Genomic DNA, 25,751 nt, shown 5'->3' with positions numbered 1-25,751 from the left:
CAAACATACATATTGACATTCCTTCAAATAACCCTACTTCCCAATTCCTCAACCTGCTCAGCTGCTGTGACCTACCTATTCCTCCACTCCCCCTCAGCTACCCTCCAAAGATGCCTAGAACTTGATTTTGTCCTCACCTAAAGTGTTCCACTTCCTTTGTCAAGAACTTCAAATATTCATTAACTGGGGGCAGCTGGGTGGCTCAATGGAGAAAAAGCCAGGTCTGGAGGCAGGAAGTCCTAGGATCAAATGTGACCTCAGACCCTTCCTAGCTGTGTGATCCTGAGCAAGTCACTTAGCCTCCATTGCCTAGCTCTGACTGCTTTTCTGCCTTGGAATCATTACTTACTATTGATTCTAAGACAGAAAGTAAAGGTTTAAAAACATCACCTGAAACAATCTATTATTCCATTACTTTCTATGGCTTACTCCTCCCAATCCTATTCTTCATATTATTTGTGATCTGTAATCTGTCCATCTCATTTTCTTTTTAAAACTTTACCTTATGTTTAAGAATCAATACTATGTTTTGGTTCCAAGGTAGAAGAGTGGTAAGGGCTGGGCAACAAAGTGTTTGTAACTTGCCCAGGGGCAAGACACATCCTGAAAGTGTCTAAGGCCAGATTTGAACCCAAGACTTCTTATCTCTAGGCCTGGCTCTCAGTCCACTGAGCCACCTACCTGCCTCCTATCTCATTTTCTACTGCCAGGCTATCACCCCTCCTTTATCTCAACTCCTTAGTCAATCAGTTCAACTTTACTCTAGTGTAACTTGATTCCCTTCCAACCCTGTCCAGTTACCACTCAACTAGTTCTGAATTTCAAATCAATGTTACTCTCAGCATCCACTGCCTTTGATTTTACTTGGGTGCTGCTGAAGAGACTTAGAGGAAGTCTTGTAGCTCTGCTACAAAATTATCTTATCCCATATCCAAAGGACCTTTGCTACATCAAGACAATTTTCCTATTACTTCCTAATTCATTATGTCACTATTCCCCAGAGAAATTGTTCCAAACTTTTTCTTCTCTCATCCAGCCTACAACAATATATGCTTTCCTCACCATTGTAGCAGAGAGCCTTGCCTCATGCCTTAACAAAACAAAACAAAAACCAATTAGTCTTGGCCAGTGATGACGAACCTATGGCACATATGCCAGACATTTTTTTACATCGTCTGCCCCTCTGCCCAATGGGAATACTTTTTCCCTCTCCTGTGTGGGGTAAGGGTGGGTGGTGGAGCATGCCTGGCACTCATGGGGGATGGGGCATGGCACATGGTCTTTGGGAGGGGGGCAGGCATGGCATAGAGTCACTAAAAGGTTCACCATCGCTGGTCTAGAATATCAACTGAGAATTCCTTCTTTTCCCCTTGTCTTCATCTACATCTCCTCATGATCATTTTCCAAAACCTTGGCATTATCCTTCACAATTGCTTCCCTCCCTGAAGTCTGATGAAGAGCTGAGCTTTCTCCTCACCAAAGCCAACACTGTTACTTGTAATCTTTTAAAAAATTCTTCTATCTTTGACCTCATCTCCTCTTAGATTCCTAAGCAAATTGCTCTTCTCTATTGTATTCTTTCTCTCTTTCTAATCTTTGGTCTTTCCCTATATAGTGGTTTCTTCTTTACCACCTACAAACACAGACCCAAACACAGAATTAAAAAATTCTCCCAAGATCCTCCTATCCCCTTCCTCTCTCTCTCCTCTTCTCAATCAAATACCTGAAAAAAGTCATTTACGTCTACTTCCTACTAACCCTGACACGTGCTTTCTCTCTTTTTAAACAGTTACCTTCTGTCTTAGAAGCAATACCAGGCATCAATTCCATGGTGGAATAGTGGTAAGGGATAGGCAACTGGGGTTAAGTAACTTGCCCAGAGTCACACAGCTAGGAAGTGTCTATGGCCATATGTAAATCCAGGGCCTCCGGGTCTGACTTTCTATCCAGTGAGATACTTAGCTGCCCTCTCATACTCTCTTATTAACTCCCTCCAATCTGGCTCATCACTCATCTAAAATAGCTCTCTTTAGAGTCACAGATGAACTTAAAAAACAAATAGCCTTTCCCTTCCATCTTAGAATTAATACTATGTATTGGTTCCAAGGCAGAAGAGAGCAGTAAAAGCTAAGCAATGGGGGTCAAGTGACTTGCCCAGGGTCACATAGCTGGGAAGTGTCTGAGGCAGATTTGAACCCAGGACCTCCCATATCTGGGCCTGGCTCTCAATTCACTAAGCCACCTAACTGCCTCCCCATGAACTTAAAAAAAATTTAATTGATTGATTTTTTTTCATTTGCATGTAGAAATAATGAACAATTGTCTGATGTTTCAGCATTCCTTAGGTGGTGAATGTTCGAGCTTTTAATTGCCAAATCTTTTCTGTTCTTTTTTTTTTTAAATACTTATCTTCAGCCTTAGAATCAATAGTATGTATTGGTTCTAAGGCAGAAGAGTGGTAAGGGCTAAGCAATGGGGGTTAAGTGACTTGCCCAGGGGCACACAGCTGGGAATTGTCTGAGGCCAGACTCTAGGGCTGGCTCTCAATCCACTGAGCCATCCAGCCCCTTCTGTTCATATTCCCCTTTATCCCTCTGTAACCTTTTACAGTGTTGATCATTCCCTCCCAGATGCTCTCCCCTGCTTTTCCTCCTACCTCTTTAGCTATTCCTTCTCATTCTCTTTTACTGATTCATCATCTATATCACACCATGAATGTATCACAAAACTCTACCTTGGGTCCAATACTCTTTTCTCTCTTACTTGATGATTTCACACACTCCTCTGAATAGGATGACTCTCAGACCTGTTGATCCAGCCCTAATCTCTCTCTTGAGCCCCAGTCTTGCATTGCCAACTGCCTACTAGACATTTCAAACTGGATATACCAGAAACTCAACATTTCAAAAATGGAACTTTCCCCTCAAGCCCCCCCCCCATCTTCCAAACTTTTCTGTTACTCTCAGGGTCCCCACCACCCTCCTCGTCACCCAGAACTGAAATCTCGGTGTTATCGTTTACTTCTACTATTGTCTCACTTACCCCACATATACTATTGGTCAGCAAATCTTATTGCTTCTCTCTCATATCTCTCAAATACACCCTCTCCTCTCCACTCACACAGCTCCCACCCTTGTTCAGGTCCGCATCACCTCTTTCCTGAAAATACTGCAATAATGTCTGGTTTGATCTCTCCCTTCTGCAGTCCATCTTGCACACAGTAGCCAGCTGCCAAAGTAACTTTCTGAAAATGTAGGTCTGATCTGATCGCTTCCTTGCTCAACAAATTCTCTCCTGCCTTGAGATCCAATATAAATTCTGGCATTTAAAACTTTTCCAACTTGATCCCTTCCTACCTTTCCTGCCTTCTTCACTGGTCCTCCCTCGCCATACTCTTTGTGATCCAGTCTCCTCCCTGTCTTTGTCATGGCTATCCTCCATCCCATCTCTGTGTCTTTGCTGTGGCTATCCTCCACCCCTCTAATATACTCATTCATGGCTTCCACTTTGTGGAATCATTGGTTTCCTTCAAGACTCAGTTCAAAGCCACTTTCTACACGAAGCATTTCCTGATTCCTCTTCCTTAGGCATCACTATCACTGCCCTTCTTTTTCCATTTCATACACATTTCATGTGTATTGTTCTGGAGTTGCCTCAGTTGTATCTGACTCTTCATAACTCCATTTGGAGTTTTCTTGGCAAGGATACTGAAGTGGTTTGACATTTCCTTCTCCAGTTCATTTGACAGACGAGGAAACTGAGGTCAATGGGGTTAAGTGACTTGCCCAAGGTCACCCAGCAAGGAAGTATCCAAAGTCAGATTTGAACTCATGAAGATGAGCCCTCCTAACCCCAGGTTCAGCACTTTTTTCCATTTTGCCACCTAGCTGTCTTTTGTTGGGTACATTATATATATATAAGTTATGTGTGCTCTGTGCCATTAGAATTTAAGTTCCCTGATGGAAGGGACTGTTTTGCTCTTGTCTTTGTATTCCAAGGGCATAGTACAATATCAGGTACATAGTAAGAATTTAATCAATGCTTACTGACTAACTACTGTGAAGCGGTGCTATTTGTGAGTGAAAAAACAAGAAAACTCAATAATGTATATTGAAGTGAATTCTACAATTTCACTCATTTGTCAGTCTAAATTAATAGTCTTGGAGCAGCTGGGTGACTCATTACATAGAGAACCAGGCGCAGAGGCAGGAGGTCCTGGGTTCAAATCTGGACTAAGACACTTCCCACTGTGTGACCCTGGACAAGTCATTTAACCCCAATTGCCTAACTCATACTGCTCTTTCACCTGAGAAAACTGCTCAGTATTGATTCTAAAACAGAAAAAAAGAGTTTAAAAATAAAATAAAATAAAAGTCCTTGAAAGGTCTACTGGTACTGTATGAAAAGATAAACTTTGGTTAAGTTTTGTTGTCATGAACAAAATCAGAATTGTGTAAATGACTGGATGGGTTTCTGGACTCCCCCCTTTGGGGATTATTTGTGGCAATTTTAAAATGTCAGCCTGTCTTCTTTTGGCCAAGCTCAAAAGACTTCTGAGTCACCACCCTTACTACCACTTGATAGGTGGGCAAAGAGTACAAATTCATTACATGTTGATTCTCTACTCTCCTTTCAAAAGGTTTATAGGCTAAGATAGAGCTGAGGAAAAGAGAGAAAATAAACACAACTGTGTTGGATGGGATCATGCCTAAGGAGGAAGGAGAAGTTTGGACAAAATAAGATGAAACACTAAAGGAGAGAAATCTCTCTGAGGGTCGCAGAAGGCTTTATAGAGGAGGTGGTATCTGATTTAGACTTTGGAGAAATAGGACTTGGATAAATATTGGTTTCCCCTCACTTTCTTTTTCTTTTCTTTTTAAAATTCTTACCTTCTGTCTAGACCAAAATACTAAATATTGGTTTCAAGGAAGAAGAACAATAAAGGCTAGGCAATGGAGGTTATGTGAATTGCCCAGGGTCACACAGCTAGGAAATGTCTGAGGCCAGATTTGAACCCAGGAGCTCCCCTCTCCAGGCTTGGCTCTCCATCCACTGAGTCACCTAGCTGCCCAACCCCTCACTTTCAAATTGTATCCCAAGTTATGTCCATATTAGGTGACCCAAGAGACAGACTTCATGAAAACCAACTCCCTGATCTCTCACTCCCAGCTTCCTCTTTTATGTGGTCTTTCCCCATTAGACTGTAAGTTCCTTGAGGATAGGGAGCATGTTCTTTTTTCTTATTTGTATACTTGGCACTCGGCAGAGTTCCTGGAACATGGTAAATGAGGCACATAAATAATATGCTTAATTAATGTTGCTGATTTTTTTAAACCCTTACCTTCTATCTTAGAATAAATACTATGTATTGATTCCACAGAAGAAAAGAGGAAAGGGCTAGGCAATGGGAGTTAATTGACTTGCCCAGGGTCACACAGCTAGGAAGTGTCTGAGGCTAGATTTGAACCCCAAAACAAGACCTCCCGTCTCTAGCCACTTAGCCACTCAGCTAACCCCTTAATTAATGTTTGTTGAATTAAATGGGAGTCAAGAAGATCTGATTTCAGTTTCTGCCTTAGATATTTAATAGCTGTGTGATCCTGAACAAGTCACTTAACCTTGGTCTGCCTCAGCTTCCTCATCTATGAAATGGAATAATGGTAACTGTATCCCAGGATTTTTATGAGGATGACATAATATTTGGAAAATGCTTTACAAACCTTTGAAGTGCTCTAAAAATGTTAACCATTGCTATTATTTTTATATAGATACATATGTAGCCATATTTAATATAAATACCCACATACATATATGCATATAAACACATATACCTATCTGGGTTCAGTTCTGAGGACCCAATTAGGAAGAATATTTACACACCAGAGCATCTAAAAGAACATCTAAAAGATGTTCTTAACTTAGGGTACAGGGACTTTTTTTAAAAATAAGGTGGCAAAGTGGATAGAGTGCTGGGCCTGAAGTCAGGAAGATTTATCTTTCTAAGTTCAAATCTCACCTCAGACACTTACTAGCTATGTGACCCTGGGCAAGTCACTTTACTGAGATTGCCTCAGTTTCCCCACTTGTAAAATGAGCCAGAGAGAGAAAGGGCAAACTGCTCCAGTATCTTGGCCAAGAAAACCTCAAATAGAGTCACGAAGGGTAGACACAGCTAAAACAATATAAATGGTTTACTTTGTGAGACTATTTTATACATTTTAAAGCATCATTCTGAGGAGAGATTGATAGGGTTCACCAGCCTGCCAAAGGGGTCCATGGCTCAAAAAGGGCTCTGATCTAAAAGAAGGTAATCAGGAGGGTGAAGCAACCACAACAGTGGTACTCCATGTCTCTGAAGGCTTGGCAAATGGAAGGATTGGATTTATTTTACTTAGCCCCAGAAGAGAAAATGAGGACTTGGGAATAGTTTCATTATAAGCAAGAACTCCCCGATTATTAAAACTGCTGGAAGGTACTGGTGGTGGTGGTCAAAGGATGGCTAAATTTGGAATCTGAGCGTTTGACTTCCAGCTCAGCCCTGGGTTAGTCTTCTGACCATGGGCAAGTCACCTGACCCGTTTGACTGTCCTTTGCCATATACACAAAATGGGGCTAATGAGATCTACCCGACTTGCCTCCCAGAGCTGTAAGGTCCCATCAGATGAAGAGAACTTAGGTAGAGCATCACATGTCAGTACTTTATCTCAGCACTTGGTGCAGGCTTTGGTGCATAGTAGGGACTTCATAAATGCCTAATGTCAGTTATTTTTATAAGAAAGTGAGTTCATTTTTTTGCTGAAGGTTTTCAGATATATAGACAGGAGGGGGAGGGACAACAAAGATCAATTGTCTCAGACATATGTAGGGAAAGAATTGGACCAAATAAATTCTGAGACATAAAAAATTTATGCAGAAATGATCCAAGGCAATTCTGAGGGATTTATGAGAAAGAACACTATCCACATTCAGAGGAAGAACTGTGGGAGTAGAAACACAGAAGAAAAACAGCTGCTTGATCACATGGGTCGAGAGGATATGGTTGGGGATATAGACGCTACATGATCATCCTAGTGCAAATATCAATAATATGGAAATAGGTCTTGATCAGTGACACATGTAAAACCCAGTGGAATTGCGCATTGGATATGGAGGGGTTTGGGGGAGAGGAGGGAAGAGAAAGAACATGAATCTTGTAATCATGGGAAAATAGTATAAATTCATTAATTAAATAAAAATTTTCAATTAAAAAAAGTTATGCAGAGAAGGCATTTTGGTATAGTAGGCATAGTAAGTAGGGAATCTGCTTTAGACTAGAAAAACCAGGGTTCAAAGCTTGCCCCTGACACATTCTGTCTACATATCCTGGGCAGAACAATCTCTCAGGGTTTTTAATGAAACTTTTAGTCTATAAAATTGCAAAATGTGTGCTGATCAGTATTGATAAAGTAGGTTTTCTCATCTGTACCAATGAAATTACAGGCTCATCATTCCCCCAAAGCATTTTTACTATTAGCATAGATGCTCAAGGGACAGTTACAGACGTTTTTTAAAAATTGTATTTAAGTGAGGACTGCTACAAGGCTCAATGGATTGAAAGCCAGGTCTGGATATGGGAGGTTCTAAGTTCAAAACTGGCCTCAGACCCTTTCTAGCTTTGTGACCCTGGGCAAGTCACTTAACCCCTATTGCTTAGCACTTACTGCTCTTCTGCCTTGGAACCAATACACAGTATTGATTCCACGATGGAAGGTAAGGTTTTTTTTTTTTAATTAATTGATTTCTAAAGTTTTAAAAATATTTTCCCATGTTTCCATGATTTATTTTCTTTCCCTCCCCTCTTTTGTGAACTTGGAAGTGGAAGCAATTCCACTGGGTTATACAAATGTTATTACTTGATACCTATTTCCATATTATTCATGTTTGCAATAGATAAATTTTTTAAAGCCTAAACTCAAATCACATACCCATATATCATGTGAGAAGTCATATGTTTTTCTTCTGGCTTTCTACTCTCACAGTTCACTCTTGCAATGTGGATAGCGTTCTTTCTCATAAGTCTAAGGGTCTTTTTAAAAAGCTATATTGTAAACATAATAGCCCCCCCCCCAGTCGTATGGAAAATATCCTGAATTCCATGAGAGAATTGTGTTTCTGAAATACTTTCAGAAAAATAAGTGGAGTACTGAAGAGAATGCTTGTCTTGAAATCAAGATTCAAATGCAGTTTCAGGCACTAGTGGTATGACCCTATGCAAGTCACTTGAACTGCTTTTGCCTCAATTTCGATATCTATAAGATGGGGATGATAATAGCACCTACCTCCCAAGGTTGTTATTGGAATCAAATGAGGTATTAATTGTAAAGTGATTGGCACTCAGTAAGTAATATATAAATGTTAGCTATTATCATTACTATTAATTAAATGCTAATTCTTAATGGATTATAATTATTGATGTGAAATATGAGGAGTTTTAAAAAATATTTAACATTCATGGAATGTAAATGTTTTAGTATTTGGACAGAATAAGAAATTGAACATAGTCTTGATCAAATAACTTTATTCATCTGAATCCAAATAAAAGAAAAGGTGGGGAGGCTCAGCAGTGAGTTGGCTCAGTGGATGGAGAACCAGACCTGGAGATGGGAGGTCCTGGGTTCAAATGTGGCCTCAGACACTCCCCAGCTGTGTGACCCTGGGCAAGTCACTTAACCCCCATTGCCTAGTCCTGACTACTCTTCTGCCTTGGAACTAATACTTAGCATCAATTCCAAATTAAGGGTTAAAAAAAAAAGGTAAAGAAGACCAAGTTTAAAAAAAAAGGCGCAAAGTGTCATATATTTAGAGTTAGAAGTACCTACTATATCAGTCAGTTGACAAACATTTATTCATTACTTTCTGTGTGCCCAGAACTGTCCTAAAGTGTTAGAAATACAAAGGGGGGTCAGGGTCCTTGCCCTTAAGAAGCTCCTATTCTAATGGGACAGAGAGCATGCTCATAAGAGATATACCAAACAGATGAGAAGTAATCTCAGGGGAAGGGGGAACAAGTTCCAGATAAACTATAAAGAAAAAGAGAATCCTTATTCCTAGGAGTTTTCATTCTAATGGAGAGACAAGAAGTACTCTCCCTCTCCCTTTCTCTCTCTTTCTTCCTCTCCCTCCCTGTCTCTCTCTACCTCCCTCCCTCCCTCCTTCCCTCTCTCCCTCCCTCCTTCCCTCTCTCTCTTTCTCTCTCTCTCTCCTCCCCTGTCTCCCTCTCCTTCATTCCCTCCCTCCCTCCCTCTCTCTCTCTCTCTGTCTCTCTCTGTCTCTCTCTGTCTCTCTCTCTCTCTCTCTCTCTCTCTCTCTCTCTCTCTCCACAGATAGAGAGATAGACATAGATATAGATATACAGAGTAAATCACAATAAGGTCCAGGTCTTTCTATTCCAAATTTAATGGTTCTTCCACTGAATTCCACTGATATGACATAGATAGAGAATAGAAAGACACAGAAAGACACTAAACATTAAAAAAAAACACCACCACCAAAAAACCCTTATCTTCTGACTAAGAGTAAATGCTAAGTATTGGTTCCAAGGTTGAAGAACATTAAGGATGAGGCAATGGACGTTAAGTGACTTGCCCGGGGTGCATAGCTGGGAAATGTCTGAGGTAGATTTTGAACCCAGGATCTCATATTTTTAGACCTGCTGATCTACCTAGCTGCCCCTCACTAAACATTTTCAGGCAAATGGATATGCATCTTACCAGTCATCTTGGTTCACACACTAGATTCTGAACCCTGCCCACACACACACACACACACACACACACACACACACACACACACACACACTTGACAGAGACAGAGACAGAGATGAATGGAAAAGAAGAGAGAGGGAGAAAGGAGTGGGAAGGAGAGGAGGGAAACATAAAAGAGGGGAACAGAAAGGAGCAAAGGATGGGAGAAAGGGAGGGAGGGAGGGCACTCACATTTATAGAATACTTTTTTAATATATTTTTTTCAGAAAGGTTTTCAGCACATTTTGATTACAATAACCCTGTGGCATAAATTGGGCCAACATTACAATCCCCATTTTACAGATTAGGCAACTGAGGGTCAGAGAGATGAATCAGTTTGCTTTTCTGTTAAATATAACCCATATCAGAGATACTTGATTTCAACCCAACTCCAGGTCCATGGCATTTTCCATTCCATGACACAGTCTCTGGTTCTGCATATTGATTTCTAATTTTGTTCCCCAGCCCCAACCATCCCAACTTCCCCATTATCTTCCTCTATCCATACTGCACAGTGTAAATTAACTCTGTGTCCTGGCCTCTCAATCCACAGGAGAGTGAAGATTTGGAGAAACAGAATGCAGCTCTCCGCAAAGAGATCAAGCAGTTGACGGAGGAAATGAAGTATTTCACCTCAGTGCTGAGCAGCCATGAACCACTGTGCTCTGTCTTGGCTACCACATCCCCATCACCCCCTGAAGTGGTCTATGGTACCCATGCCTTCCACCAGCCCCACGTCAGTTCCCCACGATTCCAGCCATGATTTCAACCACCAGGGGAGGAATGTTAGAGACTTGGACATTCAATTGCAGAGAGATTCCTCCCTAGGATTTCCAGTGGGAGAGTCCATAGAAGACACAAAGTAAGGGAAAAGACTTGTACAAAAATATTTATAGCCACACTCTTTATGGTGGCAAAAAATTAGAAAATGAGGGCATGCCTTTCAATTGGAGAATATCTGAACAAATTATGGTATCTTATGGTAATGAAAGGAATAATGAACTGGAGGAATTCCATGTGAACTGGAACGAATTCCAGGAATTGATGCAGAGTGAGAGGAGCAGAACCAGCAAAGCATTGTACACAGAGACTGATACACTGTGGCACAATCAAATGTAATGGACTTCTCTACGAGAAGCAATGTAATGACCCAGAACAATCCAGAGGAACTTATGAAAAAGAATGCTATTCACATTCAGAGAAAGAATTGAGGAAACAGAAACACAGAAGAAAAACAACTGCTTGATAACATGAGTTGATGAGCATATGACTGGGGACAACCTGGTGCAAGTATCAATAATATGGAAATAGGCCTTGATCAGTGACACATGTAAAACCCAGTGGAATTGCTCATTGGCTAAGGGAGGGGGTGGGAGAAGGGGAGGGAAAGACCATGAATCATGTAACCATGAAAAACTATTCTTAATTAATTAAATAGATAAATAAACTTAATTTTAAAAAAGACACCAAATTCTGAGGAAGGAAATAGAAACTGTTTTTGTGACAGCATACTCATCCATCTCCCACTGAATTCTGTCCCAGCTCTAGAAAGAAGGAGGTGGAGAATGGGGTTAGGAAATGGAGTCCTGAAGGCACCGTATACAGACCACATGAATGAATGATGGGTATAAACATAGAGTGCAAGAGCTTCTAGTTTTGCCCGACATACCTTTCATTGGAGGTATGATCAATGGCAACTGTAGTTCCAGGATCTGCCAAGACTTCCTTTGTTACTACATTGTCCCCCTTCTGATCTACTGCCACCTAGCCTGATCACCTCAGTTGATAGTGTCCCTCCCAAAGTTAGTTTCCCTTTATTGTATTTTTATCTGTTTTTATTCAGATTGTTCCCCCTTTCTCTCTGCTGTGGGGTTGGCCAGCCTCCCACAGGGGATGGGATCTTGGAGGTTGGACGGTGTTGGTGAAATGATGGATGTGACACAGCTTTCACATTCAACCCACAGCACAAGTTTCACAGGATAAACTGCCCCGCCTTGGCTGAGACCTGGCTTTATTTTATACCCTCATGATCACACATCTACTTGGCACATAGTTTCATTCTCAACATACATGTTTCCATGGAACCGAACAACAGACAGGAAGCCTAGGGAGATAATCAATGAAACACTGTTGCTAAGTGCAGGATCAGAGGGTAGAATCAACATGACCCAGATATAGGTTAGGGAAGTCAGAGCACAGATTTGCCAGAAGTCTTTGTGCCTAAAAAAGAGGGTCCTATCTAAGTGGGTATATATGTGAATTTTAGATTTTCTCCATTTTGCTTAGTTTTAAAATTCTAGCAACCAGGAATGTATATACCCCACTTAAGGATTAAGTGTTGAGAAGGATGGCCTATGATTGACATGTGTTAGCAAGTGACAAATCAAAAACTACTGATAAACCCCCCTGGGCTGCCCCAAGTTAAGCTTAAGCTACCATTGGTACATGTGAGACACAGGAAGTGATGTAAAGAATGGTCTATATACTTCACGTCATTTCCTCTCTCTGGGCTCTCTCATACTGGTTTTCTCTCTCTGGTGGAGATGTTGGGCTTTTTTCCTCTTTGGGAGCTTGTGTTGGTGTGCTTGGCATCTTGGCAGTTTGGCGTTTGCGGCTTGCTGATGAGGTGACAGGGAAAAGCTCTGTAGTGTGGGTTAGGTGAGGCATCTTCCCTGAGCTACCTTGGTGAGGTGATTTATTCCTCCTTTCCTTGACCTCTAAACTTCTATCTGGTTTGCCAGAGCAGTCTAATTTCCCTTTCCTCTCTCTCTTCTTCTTAATTTCTCCCTTTTATTGTAATTAAAACCACCATAAAAATCCCAAACTGACTTGAGTAATTTATTGGGATTGAATTAATCCCTGGTGACCACTGGTATAATATAGTCAGTCAATAACCCCTAATTTTACCCCTTAGGTTTAATTTTGTAAATGGGCTCTCCTTGTAATATCCTACGGGGACAGAGTGGGACATCTGTATTAACCCTACAAACATGTTGCTCTCATCTATTTTTCCTGGGGCAATGTAAGAATAATAATCATCGCAATTCCAATAATAAGGGGATGTTAATAAGGAAAGTCACTTAGCAGGGTCTCAGTGGGTGTTTCCATCCTTCCAGGGAACTGCTTTGCAGTCCTCAGTTTCCACATGGACCATGTCAAACATCATGGTCTTTGATGGCTCCCGGCAACCTTCCAATAGAATATAAACTTCTTTTTAAAAATTAGTTTGTTGATTACATTAAAACTCCCAGATATCTCCCTCTCTCCATTCCCTCTCTACACAAGAGAAAGCATTATTTGACCCTCCAAAAAGTATATTTAAACAATGTCTTCCATGTTACTATTTATTAGTTCTTTTTCTGGAGGTGGACATTTACAAGTTTTCTTCAAACATTATTTCTGTAGTTGTATGTATAATGTTCTCTTGTTCTGCTCATTTCACTTTTCATAATTTCATATAGGTCTTTCAAATTTTTAACACTTAAACTTGTCTTAGAATTGATACTAAGGATTGATTCTATGGCAGAAGATCAGTAAAGGCTAGGTAAATAGGATTAAGTGATTTTCCCAGGGTCACACAGCTAGTAAGTTTCTGAACTTGGATTCAAACTCATATCTTCCTGACTCTGAATCTACTACTCTCTTCATTGTATCATCTTGCTGCCTCTCTTCAACCATAGTTATTTATTAAACATACAATCAGATCCATCAGAAGCATCCTTTAACAGAAGAAATAGGTGGGGCAACTGAATGGCACAGAGGATAGCGTACTGGACCTGGAGTCAGGAAGACTCATCTTCCTGAGTTCAAATCTGGCCTCATCTGGGCAAGTCACTTAACTCTGTTTACCTCAGTTTTCAATTCTGTAAAATGATCTGGAGAAGGAAATGGCAAATCAAGAAAACCCCAGATGGGGTCACAAAGAGTCAGACACAAATGAATAAACAAAAGTAGATATATGCCTACTTATGGTGCCAGTCACATTTTTTTTTAAGTTAAGTTAAGTTAAGTTAAGTAAAAAGTGGAAAGGCCAACGTTTTTCCTCAGGGCTCCAGTCTACTAAATAAGCTACAGAAATGAAAAAACCCAGGGCTCCCTAGCTGTATGACCTTGAGCAAGTCACTTAATCCCAACTGCCCAGCCCTTACTGCTCTTCTGCCTTGGAACCGCTACTTAGTCTTAATTATAAGACAGAAGGTAAGGGTTTCCAAAAAGCCAAACCAAAACAAAAGCCTTGGATGGTATATTTGTCTTCCCATTTTATTGTTTCTCTTTCTTGTGTCCCCTAGACTAGGATGTCACCAAAGCCTGCACCTGAAGTAGCGGGGAATCTCTATTATCTTCCTCTTCTCTGAGTGTTTTTTCTCCTCTCTCTCAAGAGATCCTTTGTAGGAGGAAAACTCCACCCATCAACCCTGATTTCATGTTATCTTCTTCTCTTCCCATGCTGGGAAGAAATACAATTACCAGAGTCTTTCAGGACTTGTGCTTTCTTGCAAGATGGCCAGTCTAAAACTTGCCAGAGGACTGGTTATACATCCACAAAGTGTCTGTCCATCCCTTCCCTTGAAAACCTCTCATTACAGGCAACCAGATATTTCCCAAGGCAGCCTAGTTGTTTTGCTTTTGGAGAGCACTTAATCATTAGGTTTTTCCTGACATCAAGACTAAATCCGTTTCATTGCAACTTCCACCAATTCCTCCTAGTTCTATCTTCGGGGTCCAAATAGAAAAAGTTGAATGTCTTCTACTGGAGAGAAACTTTCAAGTTCTTCGATAGCTATCATGATTTCCTCCCCCTCTCCAACTCCCTCTTCCCCTTCACCCTGCCTCCCTGACTCTTCCACCTCACAAGAATCTTTTCTCCAGTCTAAACATGTTCTGTTCCTTCAACCAGTTCTCACATGGCAAGAAGTCAAAGCCTTTAACACTCAGTGAACCTCTACTGAACATTCTTTACTTCTCAGTGTCTTTCCTCTGATGTGCAGAACTGAACCCAAGATGTAGCCAGATCATGGCAAATTAAAGCAAGACCCAGTGTTTAATGGGATACATACTTCCTCCATTGTTAAAAAGAAGGAAAAAAATCCACTAGCCACTATGTTTTTTTTACTGGATTGGGTCTGACTGTTAATTAATTAATCATTCTAAAAACATATTAAAGGATGAACTTCACTAGGCCCTAGGAGCAATACATAAACAAGTAAGACACAATTCCTGCCCTCAGGACAGGAATTCTTAACCTGGGGTCCATGGATTTGGATAGAGAAAAAATTCCAGCTTTCTTTCTATATAAATGGAGTCCTTTGTAATTCTCTGTAATTTGTTTTGTGCATTTAATTCTGAGAAGGGGTATCTAGGCTTCATAAGACAGTCAAAGGGGTACTTGGCACAGAAAAGGTTAAGAACTCTTACCTCGGTCAGGTAGGCAACAGCTCTAGTGCCCAGCATGGTGCACAATTTAGGAGCTTACCAACTGATAAGAGGGATTCTTGTTCAGTCATTTTTAAGTCTTGTCTGACTTTCTGGGGTTGTCTTGGCCAAGAAACTGGAATGGTTTGCCGTCCCCTTCTCCAGCTCATTTTATAGATATGGAAACTGAGGCAAACAAGGTTAAGTGATTTGCCCAGGGTCACCCAGATGGCACATATCTGAAGCTAGATTTAAATTCAGATCTTCCTGGTAGCTAGGGACAGCCTTCTATCCACTTCACCACCAGGTAGCTGGTAGGAGTGATATTTGATGAATAAATTATATAACAATATATATATATATTGTATATATAAAAATATATAACAAATTATAACAGGTTTTGCTTTAAAAATATAGATATTATATAGATATCAATAGATATAGATATAGATATAGATACAGATATAGATGTAGATGTAGATGTAGATGTAGATATAGATATACTCTCACCTTCTGTCTTAGTATGAGTTCCAAGACAGAAGAGAGGCAAGGGCTAGGCAACTGGGGTTGAGTAACTTGCCCAGATTCACTTAGGGAGTGTCTGAGGTCAAATTTGAATGTAGGACTTCCCATCTCCAGGCCTGATGTGCTACTGTGCCACCTAATTGCCCCCAAATTATTTGGTATTTTTTTAACCCCTTACCTTCCATCTTAGAATCAAAACTAAGTACTGCTTCTAAGCCGGAAGAGTGGTAAGGGCTAGTCAAGGAGGGCTAAGTGACTAGCCCAGGTCACACTGCTAGGAAGTACTTTAGGCTTATTTGAACCCAGGACCTCCCATCTCTAGTCCTGGCTTTCAATCCATTGAGACCCCTAGCTGTCCCCTATAATATATATAATATATTTTTATTTAAATATAAATTATTTAAATATATAAAAATTATGTATATTATATATAATTATATATTTATATTTTATAAAATTACATGCATAATTATATTATATATTATTTTAATATGATATAATTATATACATAACTATATTATATGTAATTTATATATATTTATTTATAAATAATAAATATATTTAAACCTTTATCTTCTGTCTTAGAATCAATACTATGTATTGGTCCTAAACCAGAAGAGCAGTAAGGGCTGGGCAATGAGGATTAAGTGACTTGCCCAGGGTCACACAGCTAGGAAATATCTGAGGTCAGATTTGAACCTAGAACTCTTTGGGTCTGACTCTCAATCTACTGAGCCATGTAACTGCCTTCATCCCTTATAACACTTAAAATATTTTTTAAAATTTATTTTTAAATTTAAAAAATGTTTGTCCATGATTCCATGATTCTTGTCTCCCTCCCCTCTCCCAGAGTTGACAAACCATTCCATTGGGTTATAGTAGTAGTCTCTTTGTGTGCTTTCATTGTGATGTAGATGAGTGTGCACAAAGACACTTGTGCCTAAAGGAGATTTAAGTGGAAAAGTCGATGCACACAGACAGTCCCACTCTCTTGGCGTTAGAAGCCTGGGTCCAGTGGCATGAAAAATCGTTACACCTTGGAGACTTCCTCAGCTGCATTGGATGGCCGTGTTGTCTTTTGTGCTCCAACACGCCCTGAGCACTCCACAGTGCTTTGCTGCGTCGCCCTCTCAGCCGTTGAACCTTCTTATTGGTTTCTTCCGCCTCTTCCGCCAAAACAGTCTTCACATGCTGGGTGAGCAAAGCCCTGGTTCACCAGGGGTCAACAGCTCATAAATCATGCATTGGAATGCTACACTTGTCAAATTTTATCTCATTTTATAATCATAACAATGGGAAGAAGGTGCTACTATTATGCCCATTTTACAAGTAAGGAAACAGAAGCCACTAGAGTTAAATCATTTGTCCAAGATTACACCACTAGTGTCTGAGACCATATACTGTGTTTTTAAGAGGAGTAATAATACTAGGAAATCATATGATGGGGGGTGGCTTTAAGTCAGCTCCACTGAGGAATGGAACCCTTTGTGACCACATGGTACGGCAGAAAGAAGGATGGACACGGGATCAGAAGACCCAGGTTCTGGTCCTAGCTGTGCAGCCTTGGACAAACTTCTCTCTGTTCTCCATTTATTCACCTCTGTGGGGGAGGGAGAAGGATCTGGTTCCCCCTTCTAGGTAATAACAGGAAGCAAAGAGCAGTTAACAAAAGCACTGAGTGATTAATATGCTAATGAAGTACAAAGACAGGTTAATAGTCTGTCGCCTTCCTCAGGAAAAGCGTCTCATCAGCAGAATTAGAAGGACTGTCTAGCCTTGTCCTCCCTTTAGAAAGATGGAGTCCTTTCCCTTGACTGAATGGATACAGGCTGATGGCGTTTGACTGGGCATTTCTAAATGGCCCTCCCAAAGCTGAGGCCACCAGGCCAGTCCAGGCAGAAGTCAGCCATTGAGGAAAAGAGTCCAGCCTCTGAGAAGGAATTCCTCTTGGTGGGGAGAAAGTCATTCCCTCAGCTCCTTGCTCCTCCCCAGGCAGACACAGACTTGGAGATACAGTCACAGCAGGCGCATTCAAGGAGCCAGGCTTCTGGCAGCAAAGAAGAGAGAGGAGTCTGGATTCAGGAGGGAACTAAGCCCGGCCGGGAGCTAACCTGTGGAGAGAAGCAGGCTCAGGAGCCCAATTAAATTATCTGCCTAGAAGAGATGTTATACTCATGGAGAACACTGCGAGATCCACGAGGAAAGAAAGGAACATCGAGGCTCTACAGCATGAGAGGAATGAGTTGCCTCGGATACATATATTCCTTTTTTTAAAATAACCTTTTTCTTCTATCCTAGGGTCAATTCTAGGACAGAAGAAAGGCAAGGGTTAGGCAATCAGAGTCTAGTGACTTGTTCAGGATCAAACAGCTAGGAAGTGTCCAAGTCAAATTTGAACTCAGGTCCTTTCAACTCCAGTCCTAGTACTCCATCCACATACAGGTGCCCCCACCTGTATATCCCTTCCCTGTGTGCCTTTAGACACTGTTTGAGCCCATTTCCCCCAAAGATGCTGTGCATATTTGTGAGAGATTATTACACAGATTTATGGGGTAAAGATTTAGAGCTACTGTTCCTAATGATCCTTCATGTTAGTAAATGCCTTTGCTTTGAGCTATTTGATGGGATTCCCACCAGTAGGGGGTCTATGGGCTAGAGTTTGGGGAGTGTAGACTTATAGAGTACCCTACAACCTGAGAGTAGGTGCCTTCTGGGGACCCACCTTTAAATGCTAGTTCCAGCTGAGAGGAGAGGCCAGAGGGGCAGCTACAGCTAAATGAAAGGATTTGACTAGAGGAGTTCTAAACTCTCTCCCAGCTCTGACATTCTGTGATTCTCTCAGCTTGCTTTTGTTTTATTAAGTCGAAGAACATTATTCATTTCTTAACAGTTATAAACTCATAACTTCAGATGTGGTCAAACCCTAGCTTCTGCTCCCTCTTCTCTGTTCCTGCTGCCACCAATAGTTTCCTGACTGGTCTCTAACCTCTTCTCTCTCTTATTGGGCATTTATACAGCTTCCAAAATAATATTCCTAATGCATAGGTCTGACCATAATCTGACTCAAAAATCTTCAGTAACTCCCTACTATCTATAGGGCAAAATTAAGTTTTCTTAGCCTGGCATTGCCTTTGTCACTCAACTCCAAATCACTGTTCCAGCCTAATTTTACACGACTCCCCTTTTTGTACTCTATGTACCAGCCAAATTGGACCTCTCACCATTCCATAACCTCATTTTGCTTTCTGCCACCTTCATATCTATTTGCTCAGGCTATCTGGTCTCCATGTCTGAAGATTACTTTCCTCATTGCTGCCTTTTTTTTAATCCTTTTTTTTCCTGCCCAGTTCTGGTGTCAACTCCTCTAATGAAGCTTTCCCTGATCCTATCATCTAAAAATTGTCTTCTTTCTCAAGTTTTCTGAGAGCCTCTTATCCGAATCTCTCCTTCACCCCATTTATGTTCCATATTATATCACATTTATCTGTACCAGTGCACCTCTGGTTATGGGACAGGTGGATAGGTACCACATCTCAAGTCAGGAAGATTCACTTTCATGTTTCAACCTGGTCTCAAGACACTTACTACCTGTGTGCCCATAAGCAATTGTCCCCATTTAACTCAGTTTCCTCATTTGTCAAATGAGCTGGAGAAGGAAATGGCAAACTACTCCAAGATTTTTACCAAGAAAATCCCAAATGAAGTCACAAAGAATTGGACATGACTGAACAAACCTTCATTACAATGTAATAAAAAATAGTAATATTCTTTTTGGCCTCTAAGTTATAACTGGAGGTGTCAGGCAAATTAAAAAAAATACTGACTCAGGGCAAGTGGCAAAGGAGAGAAATGTATAAAGGCATCCTTTAAAGTAATCTGCATTTTCTTGACTGCTCTCTTAAAAATCTAGACAATCAACAAAACAATTAATCAAGTCCTTATTTGTAGCATTTGCTAATTTCTAAGTTATGAATGTTCACACTAAAATCTAACATTTGGTTCTAGTCAATATGAGCTGGTTTCCATCCTGGGCATAACCCCACTATGCTAATAGGTCTCTGCATGGACGTCATTGGCACCATTTATAGATTGCATTCAACGTTTACAAAGCATTAGTTCAAACTTCACAACAACCCTGTGAATTGATGTACTGCTATTATTATTTCCATCTTGCTGATGAGGAAACTAAGGTCAACAGTGGTTATGATGGGCACAGCTCCCAAATGTATATATAAATCAGGATTGGAATTCAGCACGTCTTTTTTCCAAGTCCATCATTCTAGAAATCACACCCATACATAATGCAGGTCGCAACTCAGCTGTAGCTACCCATCCTGTGCATCTTTTGTCCACATGCTAAGAAGAGGCTTCTGAATGTTGCATAATGTGGAGGTGCTAATCATTTACAAAAATCCTTACCATCTTTCTTAGAATTGATAAAGTATTGGTTCCAAGGCAGAAGAGTAGAAAGGGATAGGCAGGTGGGGTTAAGCGACTTGTCCAGGGTCACACAGTTAGGAAGTTTGTGAAACCAATTCTGAACCCAGGACCTCCTGTCTCTAGACCTGACTCTCAATTCATTGAGCCACTTGAGTGCCCCTAATTGGTTTTATTTTATGATAATCAATGAGCTACAGTGGATGACTTTGTACAACTCTGCTTCATCTAAATCTAACTCATGCACAAGTCAAGATATCAGCCCATGAAGTCATTGTTCTCTGTGAAAATGAAGGATGAAAGGTGCAGTGAAGTGGCTCAATAGATAGAGAACTAGTCCTAAAGAAGGAGGTCCTGGGTTCAGATTTGGCTTCTGACATTTCCTGTCTAGAGGAAGGAAGGAAGGATGGAAGGAAGGAAGGAAGGAAGGAAGGAAGGAAGGAAGGAAGGAAGGAAGGAAGGAAGGAAGGAAGGAAGGAAGGAAGGAAGGAAGGAAGGAAGAGAAAGAAAGAAAGAAAGAAAGAAAGAAAGAAAGAAAGAAAGAAAGAAAGAAAGAAAGAAAGAAAGAAAGAAAGAAAGAAAGAAAGAAAGAAAGAAAGAAAGAAAGAAAGAAAGAAAGAAAGAAAGAAAGAAAGAAAGAAAGAAAGAAAGAAAGAAAGAGAAAGAGAGGGAGGGAGGGAGGGAGAGAGAGAGAAAGAAAGAAAGAGAGGGAGGGAGGGAGGGAGAGAGAGAGAAAGAAAGAAAGAGAGAGAGAAAAAGAAAGAGAGAGAAAGGAAGGAAGGAAGGAAGGAAGGAAGGAAGGAAGGAAGAAAAAGAAAGAAAGAAGGAAAATGAAGGATAGACATCAAGAGGGGACTTCTTCATGTTCTTCTGATATGATGAGGATACCTATAGAGCACTCAGGCTATTCAATGATTACTCCTCACTCTCATTTTATGGTCAGTCCATTGTTTTTTCCAGACATACTTTCCTCTGATGGCATATTATACTGCTTAGAGTCATAGAACTAAAGGTAGAAGGGATATTAGAGGCCATCTGGACTTCTTTATTTTACAAATAAGGAAACTGGCCCCCAAGGAGTTTTAAGTGACTTATCCAAGGTCACACAGGGAGTAATCATCAGAGGTAGGATTTGAACCCCATGCCTTGGACTTCAGAGTCAGAGCTCTTTCCATCTTTTTTTTTTTTTGGTCTGCTTATTTGTGATTGTGTTCCAGGGACCACACATCTGTTATAGATATATCCATTGACTCTGGGGTAATCATCCTCAACTTTAGTTCTTTGGATATTATATATAATACTCCATGTCACAGGAACATGAAGAATCCTGAAGTTGGACAAGAAGGGCTTCTGTTTCAGGACAAGGATATTCAAAAGAACCATGCAATTTACCCAAAATAATCCAGCCCATTTTTCTATTCACTCACTCAGAGAATATTCATTTGTTGTTGTCATCATTTAGACATTTCAAGCACGTCTGACTCTTTGTGACTTGGACTTGAGGATTTCTTGGCAAAGATACTGGAGTGGTTTACCATTTCTTTCTCCAGCTCATTTGACAGATGAGGGAACTGAGGCAAACAAGATTAAGTGACTCATCCAGGGTCACAGCTTATAAGTGTTTAAGGTCAAATTTGAACTCCCATCTTTCTGACTCTGATCCTGGCACTATCCACTGCACCACCTAGCTACATTTATTATGTGCCTTCTATGAGTTAGGCACTGTGCTGAGTGTTGGCTGCTTTTCTCATCTTTCTCATCTTTGGTTTTGTTCAGTGTATATCCAGGAATATAATGTCGAAGGCCATATGTGGTGACTTCGCTGACCTCTGTGGCAAAAAGAGTTTGTTATAAAGAGCTTTATGGAATATTTCCATTTTGTCTTTTCTTTCTTTAAACCCCTCACTACATCTTGCAATACCCAAGTAGAGGAAGAGAGAGGCCGAAGTAGGCGTTACAGCCAATTTAAATACAAATTGTGATCTCGCCCAGGTGGGGACTCAGGTGAGATTATAGGGAATTCTGGGAAGTACCAAGGACTTCTGGGGATTGAAGTCTGGGGTTCAAATCTCCATTTTACACCACTTGGCAAGGACATAAAGCATTTTCTGGCTGAGGAAAATTCTAGGCTAAGTTGGGTCTCCTCGTTATGACAATTGATTACACTCAGTAAATGTCTTCAGAAATTTGTTATAATTGGTGTTCTAGCTTTTTGTGCTGGCCCCTCTAAGGGCTCAGGCTTGGGACTGGAATGAAACGAGACTCTGAGAACATCTAGCAACAACAGAATCGCCCAAAGTTTAGTTCATCCCGAGATGGGAAGGAGGTTCCTTAAGGATAGAGCATTGATTCAGGTAGACGTAGCCCTCACCTCCATCTCATACTGAAATGCAGCTAGTCGGAAGGGCACATTGAGTCAGAGTCTGTGTTGATTTGTACAAAAGTGGGGCACCTGTCAAGTCTGAGGGGCCCCAACTCCCCAAGGGCTTTTTTAAAAAATGCCATAGATGTCATTAGATGCCCTCGATGCCTAGAAGCAGTGTTAGCAGCTCGAGTCCTTTGTACCCTGGACCAATCAAATCCTAAGAGTGGCTTCCTGACCTTTTAGGGGAAAAGGAGCCCAGCCTAAATGGCAGGAACCTTAGTAGATGTGGCTTCTCTGCCACACCTTTCTTCCATCTATTTCCCAAATCAATAACTAGTTTAAGTAGGTCAAGCCGGAGTTGCTTTAACTGTGTGCCATGTCATTTTTATTATATTTGTAATTCCAGCTTAGTATTAATTTTGATACTTGCTCTAAAAAGTCAGTGGGCTGACTACACACAGACAGCAAGCTAGCGGATCCAGGAATGACTCCCACATAGTGGTGAGTTGTTTTCTTACTTTTTACACGTAATCAACTTAATTCTTTGTGATGTTATTTGGTGTTTGTCCTGTCTGCCCTGCCCTGATTCTTCTTTTAAAGAAAGAAAGCATGATAAATAGGAATGTGATGTCTATGTATGCATTTGGGGGCCTCACTCTGACTGCAACATGCATTTCATTGTTTAAAAAAATGTCTTGGGGGCAACTGGGTGGCTCAGTGAATTGAGAGCCAGACCTAGAGACAGGAGGTCCTGGTTTCAAATCTGGCCTCAGACACTTCCTAGCTGTGTGACCCTGGGCAAGTCACTTAATCCCCATTGCCTACCCTTGTCACTCTTCTGCCTTGGAGCCAATACACACTATTGATCCCAAGATGGAAGGTAAGTGTTTAAAAAGAAAAAAAAAAGAAAAAAAATGTACTATTTTGATCTGGGTGTGCAGCAACCACTTGGGGGCCCAATCTCTATATTGATTGAAACCCAAGCATTGCTGTTCAGTCATATTTCAGTTATGTCCAACCCTTTATGACTCAATTTGGGGTTTTCTTGGTAAAAATACTGGAGACTCACTTCCCCGTATTTAAATCTGGCCTCAGACACTTATTAGCTGTGTGACCCTAGGTGAATCATTTAATTCTGTTTGCCTCAGTTTCCTCCTCATGGCAAATGAGCTGGAGAAGGAACTAGTGAACCACTCCAGTATTTTTGCAAAGAAAACCCCAAATGATCTAGAGAAAGCAATCCAATCCATTTTTCTACTCACTCAGTCAATAAACAAGCATTTGTTCATTGTTGTTATTTGATCATTTCATCATGTCCAACTCTTTGTGACCTCATTTGAGATTTCCTTGGCAAAGATGCTAGCCTAGAGTGGTTTGCCATTTTTTTCTCCAGCTCATTTGACAGGTGAGGAAACTGAGGCAAAGAGGGTAAAGTGACTTACATCCAGTATGTGTCTAAAGCCAGATTTGAACTCCGGTAGAAGAAGACAAAACATTTCCTTGTTTCATATCTGACCTGGGACAGTATTCCCCTCCTCAGTCAGCCTGGTGACCCTGTACTTGCCATGGCTCATCACATTTTAAAAAAATTTTTATTTTTTTAATTGATTAATTTAGAATATTTCTCCATGGCTATAAGATTCATGTTCTTTCCCTCCCCTCCCCAAACCCCTCCCATATCCAATGTTCAATTCCACTGGGTTTAACATGTGTCATTGATCAAGACCTATTTCCATATTATTGATATTTGCACTAGGATGATCATGTAGAGTTTACATCCCCAATCATATCCTCATCAACTTGTGATCAAACAGTTGTTTTTCTTCTGTGTTTCTACTCCCACAGTTCTTCCTCTGGATGTGGATAGTGTTCTTTCTCATAAGTCTCTCAGAATGCCATAGCTCATCACATTGAGTGCTAATATCTGATTGTAGCTCAGAACCCCCAAGCTCAAGTGATCACCTTGCCTCAATTTCCTCAGTAGTAGGGATTAAAGGCATGCACCTCCACCTCAAGCTCTGTCCTATTTTTAAATTTCTTCCTCTATGCTCCCCTTTGAAATGATATCACCAAGTATCAAAATCTGTTTGATTTCATTTCATACAAATCTTTTACATACTTTATTTTATTTTTCAATTAACAAAAATTCATTTTCTCTCCCTCCTACCTCTGTGTAATTGAAAATCTGTTACCCTAAAAACTACATTACCTTGTAGCCCACTGACTTCCTGCCATTACGTACTTCCTGTAGAAAGGGGATATTAGGCAGTGGGGTGGCTGCTCCTGGTCTCTTTCCTTCCTGGGTGGTGACTGTGGTGGTAAGCTGGGATTTTGAACAGTCAGATTAGCCATGGGCACATTTTTTTTATTTTGTTACTTTTTTACTCCTTTACTTCTAATTTACTTTTACTTTTAAGAAATCTCTTAAAATACAATATTTTATTATTTGACATTAATTTTAATTTTTACAACTCCCCCCAGCATTGAAAAAGAAAAGGAAAAGCACAAACATGCACATTGAAGTAAAACAAATTCCTGCATTGTCCTTGTCCAAAAATGTAGACTTCAATCTGTACCTTTGATCCATCATCCTTCTTTCAGGAGGTGGGTAGCATAGGTGATCATCAGTCCTCTGAAATCATAGTTGGTCATTGCATTGACCAGAGTTATTGAATTTTTTTTAACATTGCTTGTTTTTACAACTTCATATAATTTCCTTGGAGCAGCTAGGTGGTATAGCAGATAGAGTGACAGGTCTGAAATCAGGAAGACTCATTTTTTCTGAGTTCAAATGTGGTCTCAGACCCTTATTAGCTGTGTGACCCTAGGCTAAACACATGCCCCTGTTTGCCTCAGTTTCCTCATCTGTAAAATGAGCTGGAAAAGGAAATGGCAAACCACTTCATTATCTTTGCCAAGAAAAACCCAAATGTGGTCACAGAGTCAGACATGACTACAAACGACTCAATAAATGACAGAATAATTTCTTTACCCTCTCCTCCTTTGCAGTTAATGTTGCTGCATTAGCTTTAATTATTTTAATGATGAATTTTTTGGTCTATACTTATCATGAACACTATAATGCTAGATGACCAAATTACCCATGAAACAATATTTCTTGATGCCTTTATATGCACAACAAAATCAATTTTGCAAACTCTTTTACTGGTCTCTCCAAGGAGAGTCTATCAGTCATTGTTCCATTTCTCAGTTGCAGCTCTGTCACTATC

At 40.5% G+C, this 25,751-nt stretch overlaps 1 protein-coding gene across 1 annotated transcript in view; it reads left to right on the top strand.

The window, feature by feature from the left end:
- BATF (basic leucine zipper ATF-like transcription factor) overlaps positions 1-11,244 on the top strand; it is a 43,589-nt gene extending 32,345 nt beyond the window's left edge. The window contains exon 3 of the mRNA XM_001367605.3: positions 10,336-11,244. Within this exon, the coding sequence (XP_001367642.2) occupies positions 10,336-10,545 (210 nt within the window). The 3' untranslated portion in view covers positions 10,546-11,244. The remainder of the gene's footprint in view (positions 1-10,335) is intronic.
- The last annotated feature ends 14,507 nt before the right edge of the window (positions 11,245-25,751 follow it).

This window comes from Monodelphis domestica, chromosome 1 (assembly GCF_027887165.1).
Source record: "Monodelphis domestica isolate mMonDom1 chromosome 1, mMonDom1.pri, whole genome shotgun sequence".
NCBI lineage: Eukaryota > Metazoa > Chordata > Mammalia > Didelphimorphia > Didelphidae > Monodelphis > Monodelphis domestica.
This window is presented reverse-complemented; position numbering and strand designations above follow the sequence as displayed.